The sequence below is a fragment of the Natrix helvetica genome, assembly GCF_964273705.1.
Source record: "Natrix helvetica genome assembly, chromosome: 6".
Lineage (NCBI taxonomy): Eukaryota > Metazoa > Chordata > Lepidosauria > Squamata > Natricidae > Natrix > Natrix helvetica.
In genome coordinates this window covers 32,212,922-32,226,535 of record NC_138553.1, presented here as the reverse complement: position 1 = coordinate 32,226,535, position 13,614 = coordinate 32,212,922, and the positions used below count along the sequence as shown (strand labels likewise).

Genomic DNA, 13,614 nt, shown 5'->3' with positions numbered 1-13,614 from the left:
GATTCAATCTATTTGAAGTTGGAAGATTGGAGGGGGGTTCTTTCACCCCCCTTGGGTAAAGCGGCACTTGAACTATCTCTCAATCTCGGGAATGGAGAGAGAAAGTAAAAGTTGAATTAGTCACTTGTACTATGTGAGAAAGATTTATATCACAACTGCAAGAGGTGATTGCTGAGCTGTTTTAAAAACTTTATCGAAACTTTTGATGCTCTGCTCCCTGGTCCCCTGTGAAATGAGGAGCCAAGATGGCCTGCTTCCGTCTTCTTCTTTGCACTTATAAATGAAATTTGCCTTTTGAAACTACCTTTGAAGAAATTCCCAGCTTTATATTACTACTCCCCCCTGAAGGACTCCTGGAGCTCCTCCTGTTATGTGGTCTTTCTGGATTTGGATTATTTGATTCTCTCTTTTTTTGTGACTTTTTGGCTTGGAACTGTGATTGAGGATTAACTTTCACTTTTGGACTTGCCTGTCTTCTCGGACTCACCCAGCTGCACGCTCCACAGACACCATTTCTTTTGCAAAAGATTTATAGTCATCTCTGAACTCAGACAAATGGGGCCCAGAAAATCACCTTCAGGCAAGGCAGGCAAGGCAGCCTCGGCACCCACTTCCTCTACATCCAGCCCAACGACTCAACAGACAAAAATTCCATCATTTTTACAACAAGAAAGAGAAAGAGTTCAAAATATTTATCTGTTACCGAAAAAATGAGTTGAAAAAAGAGGTGGCAGATTTTAAAGAACAGCTCAGAGGTGTACAGCAGCAAACAACAGAAAATGAACAAAGAATTGGTGTGCTGGAGGAGGGTGCGGTCGGGCTGGGGGAGGAGGTTAAGGCAGTCCAGAAGGAGAATAGAGACTTGGAAAATTTCATGGTAAAGATAGAACTTGAAAGAATGTCCTTTTTTCTCAGATTCCAGAACCTACCGGAGACAGAAGATGAAGATCTTAAGGATATTATGAGTACAATCTTAGCAGAATATAGTAAGAGAGATAAAGAACAGTTGTGGTGGGATATGGATCTGGTTTACAGGATTAACTCAGCATATGCCAGAACACATAATGCTCCAAGGGAAGTACATGTTAAATTTCTTAGGAAGACCACGAGGGATGAGGTGCTAGGGGCCCAAAGGGGGGGACCACTAAAATATAAAGACAAAGAAATTACCATTCTTAAGCAAATTCCGAAAAAAATAAGAGATAAGAGGAGGAAGTATTCCTCCTTATCAAAGAAATTATATAATAAAGAAATTTGGTTTAGATGGTTATTGCCAGAAGGAATGTTGATCTTCTGGGAGGGAAACAGAATTAGAATTAACACAGTTGTGGAGGCAGAGGCCTTCATTAAAAAACATAGTGCCCTCCTAGAGGACGAAAATATAAGAGGTAGTGAAAAAGGGGACAATACACAAGATATGAAGGAGGGAGGGGCAGTGGCTCCGCCCGAAGACAGGGTGGAGGGAGCAGTATTGAAAAGACTCAGGTCACAAAAATAAATGTATTTGAAATATCATTGTAATTGTTGATATATTAGAAAGTGGCAAAAGAGATGATTGAACACATAGTTGATACAATGTATAACAAGACACTGTTTCTGCTTATCTTTTATCTTTTGTTTTTTCTTTTCTGTAAAAGTTGTGAGATTTGGAGAGATTTCTACCTCTAGCACGATGGAGCTGCCAAAATTTTTGTATATCCACCTACCCTTTCCTACAAATGTTTACAAATCAATAAAATTCTTTTTTTAAAAAAATATTCTACAAATAAGGAATTTCAAAATAAGATATATGCTTTCATAAAGCATGATCAAAATGTTAGAATTTATTGAGAATTAGAAATGTTTTCATATAATTTAAGCGAATGTTGTGTTGAAAAACAAAATATAACTCAAATCTAAACCTCAAAAGAAATTTACTGGCATTTGCATAACAGCTCCTGATACAATTTTGATCATTAACTGCTCTTATTATCACACAGATAATACAGTAATTCAAGCTCCCCATTTTATAAATACCTTCAATGAGTAAATCAAGGATACTGCTGTCTTCTACAATTTGTAACCTCCCTATAGAAGTATATAGAGTAAGAATCATCTTTTGGAAAAAAAATAATTATCATTCTTAAACAAATATTTGGGCTGCGCTTACTAAAGAGGAAACATATATATCGCCTATTGCTCTTCCGGGTTCTGGCACACCAGCCAGCTGGTCTTCACACACACAGGAGCACCGTTAGAGCAGCCATCTGGTGCGCATGCCGGAAAGATGATCTTCCAGTTTCCAGCAAGTGCATGCACACCAAGCACCTGGTCTTCCGGTTTCTGGTGCACATGCGTACCCGAAGACCAGCTGTTTCTCATAGAATCTACTAATTACAATATGTGGGAGAGGTATCCTTTTTTAAAATCAGATTTAAACACACTTTATGTGTTCAAAATATTGAATAACATCACAACAAAAGTAAATATATTGATTGTGGATTACAAAAATAAACACATACCAAAATAAACACATACAAATACATTAAGGATTCAAATGGCTTAACATAAATTAAGAATTTTTTAAATTGCCCTAAAAATTAAATTTACATTATTAATAGCACTTAGACTTATATATTGCTTTACAATGCTTTACAGTCCTCTCTAAGTGGTTTACAGAATCAGCACATTGCCCCCAACAATCTGGGTCCTCAGTTTACCAACTTCGGAAGCATGGAAGGCTGAGTCAACCTTGAGCCAGTGGGAATCAAACTCTGGCAGTCAGTAGAATTAGCTTACAATACTGCATTTTAATCAGAGGCAGGTTGCTGCCGGTTCAAGCCGGATCGGGCAAACTGGTAGTGGCAGCGACAGGAGGCTCTGCCCACCTGCCTGTCACACAATTGCACGAGTGCGCACGAGCAAACCGATAGCAAAATAAATTGCAACCCACTACAGATTTTAATCATTGTGCCATCACTGCTCTTCATTAATACAATCTCCTGAAAGGCCACATTCTTTATTCTTATTCTTTTCCCTGTGATATTTTTCATCGCAGAAGAAAAAAACTAATTATGTAATAGAAAATCAACTATGGTATTTAATATGTCTATTTTGGCCAAACAATTCATCTTAGTCACCCTGATTCACAAAATAAATTGTGCTGAAAAAATTAAAATATTCTTGCAGAAGAACCTGTTGAATGTGTCTGATGTTCTCTTACCAAACAAAGTTGCTATAAAATAAGCACATATTCTTTCATTCTGAACAAACAGTGGGATGACTCTTGTTACATGCTGAGTCAGAACATCTCGGAGACAAGAGACCACATGCTTTTTGCGTATTAGCTAAATGATAGAAAGGAAAATTACAAAAATTGTTAAGAAGAAATATAAGAAACTTAATTCTCCTGTAAGCCTATATTCTTACTTTTTGAGCCCAAAACTGTTGATTTCCTTTGAAAGGATCAAAGTAATGAAAACTTCAGAATTTCCCCCCTATCTTCTGCCTTACTTACTCATTTTGTAACCAACACATCCTTGCATAGTAACTATCAATCGTATAATCTAGTAGTCCCAACTGAAAAGAATTTATGTACTTTAGATGGCTATTTGATAAAGGATGTCCTAATTTCTCTCACAAGGCGTAGGGCTGAAATGAAGGCAAAGTCATGGAGATATGACAGAAAAAAGATATTGTCAAGTCAAATTTGTATCATGATCATTTTAAATGGAGAAAGTCTCAATGAATGTCATAAAAATCAAAAATCAAAGTTATATTTGAAAACAAATAGTCTGAACCTAAGGATGTATTAAGCACCTATTTTCTTGAATATTAAATTTACATTAAACTCAAAATAAATAAAGACTAAATCAAGAATTACAATAGTGCGGTTTTATAAACCAGTATAATAAACCAGTATACACAATCCATCATGTAATGTATGGTTATGGATATGGATATATCACTGAAAATACTGATTTATGACCATTTTTCATACTTATGACCATAGCAGAGTTCCCATGATCAAAATGTGGACACATGGCAACCAGCTCATATATATGAAAATGGCAGTATCCTGAGGTCATGTGATCACCTTTTGCCAGATTTACTTAACAACCATGTTACTAACTTAACAACTGCAGTGATTCACTTAACAACTGTGACAATAAAGTTCATAAAATAAGATAAAATGTAACAGCTATCTTGCTTAGCAACAGAAATTTTGGGGTCAATTGTGATTGTAAGTTGAGGACTACCTATATTCATTTTAATTTCTAAAATGACTATATTCTAAACTCCCCTTTTTGAATGCAATTGCAAAAAACAACTAAGAGCATAAGTCCATCAGTTGTACAAAAAATCAACTGTGGCTGTATTAATTGCTCTAATAATTGTTTATTATTTATGAACTGTTAGTTATTATTAACTGTTAATTTATTAAACCATTGTTTAGTATTTGTATTAAACAGAGTAGCAGATTCAGGCAAGTTTATTAAGGAACAGAGCATACAAACTTAAAACATGGATCACACATAATGCAAAATATAACATACTCTCATATTTAGTACAAGAAATGAATCCCAAGGAAAATATTAGTACTTAAGAAGACATGATTAGGACTGTGCTGTAAAATGTATCTGGGTATATCGGAGAATTTGGGCTTTTAAATTTCTCATACAGTATGAAAACCATATTATCATTACCACTTGCCATTTCCACCCTGAGCTAAGAACTCAGAAATAAACAACCAAAAGAAGAAGTATAATTTCCATATGCCAAAAGACTTGCCAGGATTGTGTTATTACAGAAGTTGGTAGAGGAAGCAAGTAAATAGTTACACATACTGGTTTTGTTATATATTTTCTTTTTTACAGTTTGTAATGTTGCTATTCCAAAAAGAATGTATTTGTTCCCTAATTTATGGACTTCATAACTAAAAAAACAACGCTCCACTAAAAAATTGACCATTCTCTCTCTTTCTCGTTCTCACACATACACAACCAGTCCACTGCTTCCATATGAAGCTGATTCTTTGAGCTTAGAACGGGGAAAAAGAGGGATTGTGAATTAACGCGGGGCAATGAAGAGTGAGGAGACGAAGAGTAAAATGGGGAACATTATTCAGCCTTCCGAAGAGTACCGAGGCTCAAAGCAAGCCCGCTGGCACTCATACCGAGACGCCGTCCTCCTTCAGCGTCTCAATGGCGCAGGCCAAGCAGAGCGGCGAAGGCAAAAACTCCAGCAGCCAGTGAGGGTCGTGGCGCGAGTGAAACCGCTCGCACACTAAAGGCTCTGAGGCGAAGCCTGCCATCTCACCGCCTCACACGCTCTTCCATAGAAAGCGGCAACTGCGAAGACGACGGGGCAAATTTGGCGGGATAGTTTAACGCAAGCGCGTTGCAAAAACCACCGTCTGTTTGCTATGGCGATGATAGCGCCGGAAAGGCTTGCCGCCAGGCAGGAGGGTGTTATTTTCAGCACTAGCTCTTTATTGCGGGGGCTGTTTCTCCGTCAGTAGCTCAGCCTGATGTTTGTTTGGCTTTGTGTTGATTTCTTAGATGTTAAGGATCTTCCCCCTGTACGAAGTGATGCTATTATCCATCAATCCTTGAATCCGGAGAAAAATAAAATAATGCAGCATGTATAATGAAATTTGCTGTCACATTGCGAATCCTTCTACTGCTTCTGTTTCAAGTCACAACAGTCATACCTGGTTTCCAAGATGAGAGATAATAAAGCCTAAATACACATTGAAGATGCTTTTGACCTGGGCTAGAATAAGTAGGAAAACACTACTTTAATGGCTTAAGCATGTCTCCCTAATGAGCTGAGGACAAGGTGAAGGTAACATCATGGGGACCATAGCAGGAAAAAAATGGTATCACAGCATATTTTTATTTTGGGTACAAAGACACAACAGGACTATAACTAAAAGCTTCATTTTAACTGTCATTTAAGAGATATATATTTTAATGTTTTTATTTTTCAATATATGCATTAATTAAATACCAAAGGGTTATATAATATAATATAAAGCACATTTACTCAGAAATCCAGTGTGTTTCATGTGTTCAACAAGCATCTCTAAATGCCTTGTGCCGCAATTCTATGACAGATACAGTTGTACAACTTGACTATTATTTTTATCAAATATTCCTGCTTGTTTCAGCCAATGAGCGCTGTTTGTAGAGGGAAGAAAAGTATGCTATAAATTAAAATCTCATGCGAGGTTTCCTCACTTTGGTAATTTCAGGTATGAGAAAGTTTAATTTACAGGTGGTCCAATATACACTTAGGCAACAATACCACATTCTCCAGGACTCATTCACTGTATAATCCATGCACAAAACTATGTTGTCAAAGAACTAAAGATTATGCTATTTGTATAATCAGATGGTAGATATCACATTATAGGACATATGCTTTTTAATTGCTTCAAGTATTTAATGAGTTACTCCCAGTAGATTGTTGTTCCTGTTTAATTTCCTCCAGTTGCAAAGAACTGAGAGGTTTAAAAAATTATAATTGCTATCAGAATATGTCATGGATTTCTCAGTTTGTCACATACAGAAAATTTTGATGAATGGAGTTAGATCTAGCCTCCATTCGTCCAGTTTCTTTTTAAGCCCAGCCCCCCCCCCCCCCAGGGAAGAACTGCTAAGCTGTCACCTTTAACCCATTTTTTAAAAAAAGCATAATATTTTTATTGCTGCTGAAACCTAGGTGCGCTATTAATCAAATCATGTACTTGTAAATGTAACTAATAGTTGTGTATAAATGACAATTGCTAATGAGTGAACGTGGAAACATGGCCCATTAAGTGCAGTAAACGTCACCGTGAGAGAATCTGAACACGATCTCTATTTTAGGTCGAATGTCCTTCTCTACACAAGTTTTCTGTAATAACGAGTCAAAGGTAGGGGTCGCACTTGCGGGAGCCGAGAAATCTTCGAGGTCTGCACAGTATGTCCTGCGGGAGGGCCGCTCCTTTCCAACGTCACTTCCGGGAGCGCCTCTATTTTATGTACGCGCGCATTAGTTCACGTTTTTCCTCCGTGAAGCTTTCGGGCCGAGGGGATCCAGAGCAGAATCTCCGGCTGAAGCTTCTACTTAACAGAAATGGTGAGTGGGCCACATCCAGACGTTGCAGAAAGCGAAGGCGCTACTTTGTCGGGGAAAATGCCGAAACGAATAGCGCTTCGGCAGCGTGGTGGAGAGCGCGAGCCCAGGAGACCACGCGGAGGACGCTTACCCTGCCGTGCTCAGCCTCGGTTTCCATACAGGCACCAGTGAAATCACGTGCTGAGCAAGACGCCTTGCGTGCAGCAGCACCAGGCGCCTTCCTCCGTTGCTTTTATAATTTCTGTTTTTGCTAGCATGCTGAGGTTGGAATGCTAAATGCCATGCCATGAGTATCCGTGTTTTTGCGATGGGTTTCTTTTATTTGTATCCGGTCCTTGTGCTGTTGAATATGAAATGCATAAAAGGGTGGCCTACTTTGTTCTCCTAACAGCTTTCTCTGGAAATACCCAAGTATTCGTAGCGGGACTCAGAGAAATCGGTTTCCTTCGTGGTTATGTAAATATTTAAATTCAGCCCTTTTCACTCCACAACAACCGTTTTGTTTTTGTCTGTCAGATACTAGATCAAACTCGTACTCAAGAACGGGAGCTACCGGTAGTACATTTTGGTAGTATGTATTCATGCTTATGAGATTTGTCTACTGCTTGAAATAAAAAGGACTTTAGGGAGCTTGCAGAATTTAAATATAAATGCAAGCCAATATATTAAAATGGCAGTCCAATTAAGGCTTGATTTAAGTTTTTAATAATATATTAAACTTATTAAGTAAGATGCCTCTGGTACAATTAATCCTTGAACATCTGAAACAGTTGTGTCATTTGCTTTTGGAAAACCATGAGGATGAGGGGGGTTTCTTTCTCAAGAGGTGAGGAGCTGTAATGGAAAATTCCTGCTGCTGGGCCCTCTCCTAGGGGATGGGATGCGGTGGGAGACTCTTAGCAGGTCCTCCCGAGTGATTCTGATAATATCAGAAGAAACTGCTGGGAGATGATCCCTAAGGCCCAAAGCTGTACAATTTGTGGGTCATAACTGTCATCTTGTATTGCATTTGGAAACATTTAGTAATAAGTGCAGCTTCTGTAATAAGGTGTAACATGACACTCATGACTGGCCACTGACCAATATCATTCTGACAAGCTGAAGTTTGGGGAGATCTTCAAGGGCATCCTGTGTTCAGTGGATGATAGCAGTCTAAATCTAGAGATGACAAGCGTGAGTGACTATTTTCAGGATATCTTACTGTTGTCTCCATTTGCTCCTTGAATATGTTATAGTGAAAAAAATGGAATTTTCAGGGTGACTTGGCTTGCTAATGAAAGAGAATTAGCAAATACAACAGTTCTGGTAATGGAAAGATAATTACTTCACCTGCATCAGCACATTTATGTTCCTTAAAATAGATAGCAGGCCGTTGAGGAAGAAATACTGTTTTCTGTAACTCAATTTCTGATATTTTTCTACAGGCTGAGGCAGAAGTAAATCCAAAAGCTTACCCTCTTGCTGATGCTCTGCTCACCAAGACACTATTGGATCTTGTACAGCAGTCTTGTAACTACAAACAGTTACGCAAAGGAGCCAATGAAGGTGAAATCTGATTGAACCTTTTTATCAACATGTTCTTATCATATGGATGTTGGGGAGGGGGAATATTGTCTCCTTGCAAATGCTTTGCCCAAAGTAATTAAAACATTTTAAATAATTTGCTCAAGGCAAGAAAAACTTAATTCAGGATTCAATGTTTGAAGATAGTCATAAGAATTCAGCAAGCTGTAAGAATTTAACAGCTAAACCAAACAAAAGTTGATAATGGATTAGATCAGACCTGTCAAACTGATGGCCCACGGCCGGATGTGTCAGCTTCGAAGGACTAAAAACATCATGATACATCATGTGATCAAATTTAACACGCATGGATTAGATAATGTATTGCATTTAGTAAGCGGAAGAGAAATAGAAGAGGGACAGCTCTACCAGATATTACCAGAGGCAGTTTGAGAAGATGGTTACAGGAAGTCAGTCTGACCCTTAACTAAATATAACCTTAAACATATTGATTCTCCTTCTTAGTGGTAACTTATTACTGGTATTTCCTCAGATGTGCTGAACAAAAATAATTGGCATCAGACAGACACACTGAAAATAAATAAAAATAAAATGAATAAATAAAACTAAATAAATAAATAAATAAAAAGACAGAAAGATCTTTTACAATAATACCCGTGTTTACTTTAATTGTTAAAGAAGTCCTCACATGGGAAATATTTGGAATGCTGCATAATATACGGATTTGTATTATGCCCTTTCCTAAGGTAGGCTCATTCCCAAAAGGCATTTAACTTGCCATGCATCTACCGTATTTTTCTGAGTATAAGACGCACCTTTTTACCTCAAAAAAGAGGCTGAAAATCTGGGTGCGTTTTGTACACTGAATACAGCATTTTTTGCCTCTCGAAACTCCGCCCCTTCACCAAAATGGCTGTTCATAGCCTCTAGGAAGCTTTTAGAGCGCTCCTGAGGGCTGGGGAGGGCAGAAATAAGCAAAAGACAGCCCATTTTTGCTCACTTTTTTACAAAACGGGCTGTTTTTTGCTCATTCCCCACCCCCAAGAGCACCCTGCAAGCCCCCTAAAGGCTATTCATGCCTTTGGGGGGTGGGGACAGGCCCGTTTTCACAAGGATTGCAGAGTGCAATTTCTTTAAAAAAAAATTCTTCTTCAAAACCTTGCTGCGTCTTACACTCGGAAAAATACAGGGGGTAAGAATTTGTACTCATACATTGAATCCCTCAGAAAGAGATGCAGCCAGATACTCAATTCATTGATTTGCAAATGGTAAGCTATTTCTTCAGTGTTATAACCACTTTAGTATCCAGCAGACAAATCCCACGTGAAAATGTAGTTGAAAATATATTTGATTAAGATAATGACAAATCTTGAAGCAAAAGTGTTTGATGAAGGATATAGAATACTATTGCATGTAGCAAGGTGATCTTTATCCTCTTGCAGCACCAGCAAAAGAAGCTAGCTCTTGAATTTAATGAATGCGTGGTAGTAATTGTATTGATTTCCTTTTCCACAGCCACTAAAACTCTGAATAGAGGAATTGCGGAATTCATTGTGATGGCTGCAGATGCTGAACCTCTTGAAATTATCCTTCATCTCCCACTACTTTGTGAAGACAAGAATGTGCCCTATGTGTTTGTGCGTTCCAAGCAAGCCTTAGGAAGGGCATGCGGTGTTTCTCGGCCCGTTATTGCCTGTTCCATTACTATCAAAGAAGGCTCACAACTCAAGCCTCAAATTAATTCTGTCCAACAATCTATTGAAAGACTATTGGTCTAACTCCGATAGAAGTAACTCCAAAAACCAAGACTTTATGTGAATATTTTGTTTAACAGCTATTGTTTTACAATGTAAGTCATGCTCTTATAAGATGGATGGCCATATAAATGATTAATAAATGTTTATTAGGTTTTTGAATCTATTATCTTCAGTCATAGGTTGTTTAGGCTTATAATTGGAGATTGCTTGTTCTTTTAAGTCAAAAACAAATTCATACACTCATAATATTTAGGACAACAATTTGCAGTTACTAGGCAGTAATGATGCTAACCATAACCCTAATCTCAAATTGCTGAAGTTGGTGAGCAGCTTTCTGATTTTAAGGAGTAGAAACCCTACCACATTGTCAAATGTTTTCAACTTGCTTTTTTATGGATTTTCAGGGTGGGAATTGGAGGCTTTCCAGAGAACTTGCCTGAAATTCTATCCTAAAAACACCCTAATGTTCAGGAATGGATGGAGCTTGCTCTGTCAGAATTCAGCAGGTTTACCAGTTGTATTTCAGTGGTGTGATCTCAGGATGCTTGAGGACCAAATGGGGACGGCACATTGTTCACCTTTACTTGGCAGTGTATTAGGTTGTGTATCCCTGCTTTAAATCTACCTGGTGCAAAAATTCTTCCATGAGATTTAAACTAACACTTTGATAATAACTAGCTTCATTTAAAAATAAGTTTGTGTATAAGTTAGTGTTTAATTCAATAATGCAAAACATATAATATTTATTTAATAACCAATGACCCTTTGAAGGGTATTTGGTTTATGGAGCTGCCCTAGAAAGAAATTGAAGTTTCCTCCCCAATTTGATGCAGTTTGATAGGACAGAAATGTAAGAATTTTTTAAATTTGCTTTTTGTTTCTGTAGCCAGAGGCGCTTTTTCCCCAGAAATAAATTACAATAAATAAGTACCATGCCCGGTGTCTTCTCTGAAACTGACATGTAGCACTAATTCCGATAGGCGTAGTCTTCCAAATTTTACCTAGTCAATGCTGCTTTCTAGAAAGTTAGATGTGTTGGGATGCTGTCTAGTCTACCACTGCAACTGCACAAGAATGAGGTAACAGCAAACTGTTGGCACTGTTTTATTAGCAAGACCTTTCAACATTTGTCTTTTCCAGCTAAAAAAGTACATAGCAAATATTTTATATGATATAAAGTTTTCAGGTGCATAAATGGTATTATACAAAGGAACAAGGCAACTCATGACAGATAAGTCATCATTTCAGATATTTCCCTACATAAACAAACAGAATAAAAATGGACAGCAAAAAATTAGTGAGACCAGAATGACTTCAGCTGAGGAAAACTTCAGCTTCACTAATGAGTTTCCTTGTGGGAAGCTGATCAGGAGCATTAGGGAAAAAAACCTCTTTCCCTCCCCAAACTTGTAAGCTTGCCTGCCAGCTTTCTTGCTACCTTTTGAAAACTATGACCTGTCTGCAGCAGTGCAGCAGCATTGAAGAATCTATAACTTTACCAAATTTCATTCTTACAGGAATCATAGATGCCAGATTTGGGTGTATTCTATAAAGTAACCCATTTTGAGGTATGCTGATTCAAAAGTTGTTGCTTTTTGATGCAGCATTTTGCCCAAACAAAGATTACATACATAGAAGTTTTAGTAGTATGTGGGTTGCACATGTTAAATGTGCTCAACTATGCAAGAATGCCTGTCGTATTCAATAGGTTGACTGGGTGTTGTTAATAAAATGTATTTCCTGCATTTTATTTTTCATAATTAATTTGTGTGTCACAAATTTCTTCCAGGAAGTAACGATGGCATATATAAGAATCCTTTTACCCCATAATAATAATTGAGGTAATGGACTGAAAAAGTATGACTGATCCAAAGTCAAAAGTTAGCTAGTGAGTTTTCATTATTGAAGACTGATTTGAGTCCGAGCTTTCCAATATTTTAATCTCTAGCTAGGTTCAGCTAGGTTCAGTATTGCTGCTAAATCACAGTAAAGCAAACTCAGCTGACTACCAGATTATCAAATCCCAGCCTGTGCCACCATACTTAGGCTATTAGGCTTGGGCTGCAAAAATCCTAGTGACGCTAAATGGTAACAGAGATATAGAAAACTTTTTTCTTCACAATTTAGATCAGATTGCCCCAGCTACATTGGAAGTAAACTTAGTAAAACTTCAGTCACTTGAGATAGAATAGCCATAGAACATGGTTTAGTTAAAAAAAAAAAGGCCCCTTTAAGGATAGCACTTTTTCAACCAATTCAGTGAACAATCTATCAACTGGATCAGCTGTGTCCTAAAGTACGGTAAGGTTTCTCTATTCCCCAAAAAATCCTACTTTCCCACTTTACAGTGCAACTCATCTAGCTGCCAATTAGCTGTTCCATCAAATGGAAGAAAAATGGAAGCTAAGAATGTTCTAATTCTCAAGAGAGAACACTAGCCTAGTAAAGAATGCTGACCTGTGGGTCATTATGGACCCCCTTTGGGTCACACTCTTATCACAAAATAGGAAAATTGCGTTCAGCTGTAAATATTTTTTTTAAAATACAGGGTGCCTCCTGAAGAGGAAAAACCTCTATAAAATCTGAATGGCTAACTTGTTTCTATCAGGGACTGGGAAGAAGTAACACGGTTAAAAAAAAAGATTGCCAGGGCACGTCTGCTATATGTTTGAGGCATGTGTACAAACCAAAGTTTTACACTATTATTCTTCCAAAAATAAGCTATTTTTCTAAATAATACTACAGTAGTTTGTGCAATATTTTATATGTGAAATGAAAAAGCTGATGCAGCCAAACCAAGCTCATTTATTAAGGACAGGTGAAAGTTGTACAGTCAAATCTAAAACTAGAAGTGGAAATGGAATGGGCCTTTTTCTAATAATTTCACAAAAATAAAAACCTTCCCACTCCCTTTTATCGAATGTCTGAAAAAATTTCTGCTGTCGAAATCTCAACATTTAGGAGATTTTCAACATTACAATGTTTGAAGCAGTTGGGGGTGTAAACTCAGTGCTTATTGAAATGCGCAGTTATCACATCTAAAAGTTCTTGCTTCTTTCCACCACCTGTTAGCTTATAAATCCTGCATATATCCTTTAGAATTGGCACAGTAAGTTTACCCAAAGTGCCTTTATCAACATGATTCTTCACTTCCTTTTCAGATAGTTCCATTCTTGCTTTCTTTTCTGGTTGTTCAGTACCACTACCTGCTGGAGAAAAAAAATGGTTG

The 13,614-nt window shown here is 37.6% G+C and overlaps 2 protein-coding genes across 6 annotated transcripts in view; one reads left to right on the top strand and one right to left on the bottom strand.

Annotated features, from left to right (window-relative positions):
- The first annotated feature begins 6,958 nt into the window (after window positions 1-6,958).
- SNU13 (small nuclear ribonucleoprotein 13) lies at window positions 6,959-11,316 on the top strand. Its single transcript, XM_081957688.1, has 3 exons — window positions 6,959-7,104; window positions 8,529-8,649; window positions 10,144-11,316. The coding sequence occupies exons 1-3, from the start codon at window positions 7,102-7,104 to the stop codon at window positions 10,404-10,406; spliced, it is 387 nt and encodes a 128-aa protein (XP_081813814.1). The 5' UTR covers window positions 6,959-7,101; the 3' UTR covers window positions 10,407-11,316.
- Window positions 11,317-11,473: 157 nt separating this feature from the next.
- Window positions 11,474-13,614, bottom strand: part of XRCC6 (X-ray repair cross complementing 6) — a 37,207-nt gene continuing 35,066 nt past the window's right edge. For 4 of the 5 annotated variants that reach the window (XM_081957685.1, XM_081957683.1, XM_081957684.1 and 1 more), the window contains exon 14: window positions 11,474-13,594. In XM_081957685.1, coding sequence (XP_081813811.1) covers window positions 13,392-13,594 — 203 coding nt within the window. In that variant the 3' untranslated portion in view covers window positions 11,474-13,391. The remainder of the gene's footprint in view (window positions 13,595-13,614) is intronic. The other variant, XM_081957686.1, reaches the window with a different exon arrangement.

Bases quoted from the DNA above. Each gene is read 5' to 3' on its own strand.
- SNU13 (XM_081957688.1), top strand. The intron at 8,650-10,143 runs GTGAAATCTGAT...CCTTTTCCACAG, and splicing joins ACGCAAAGGAGCCAATGAAG to CCACTAAAACTCTGAATAGA.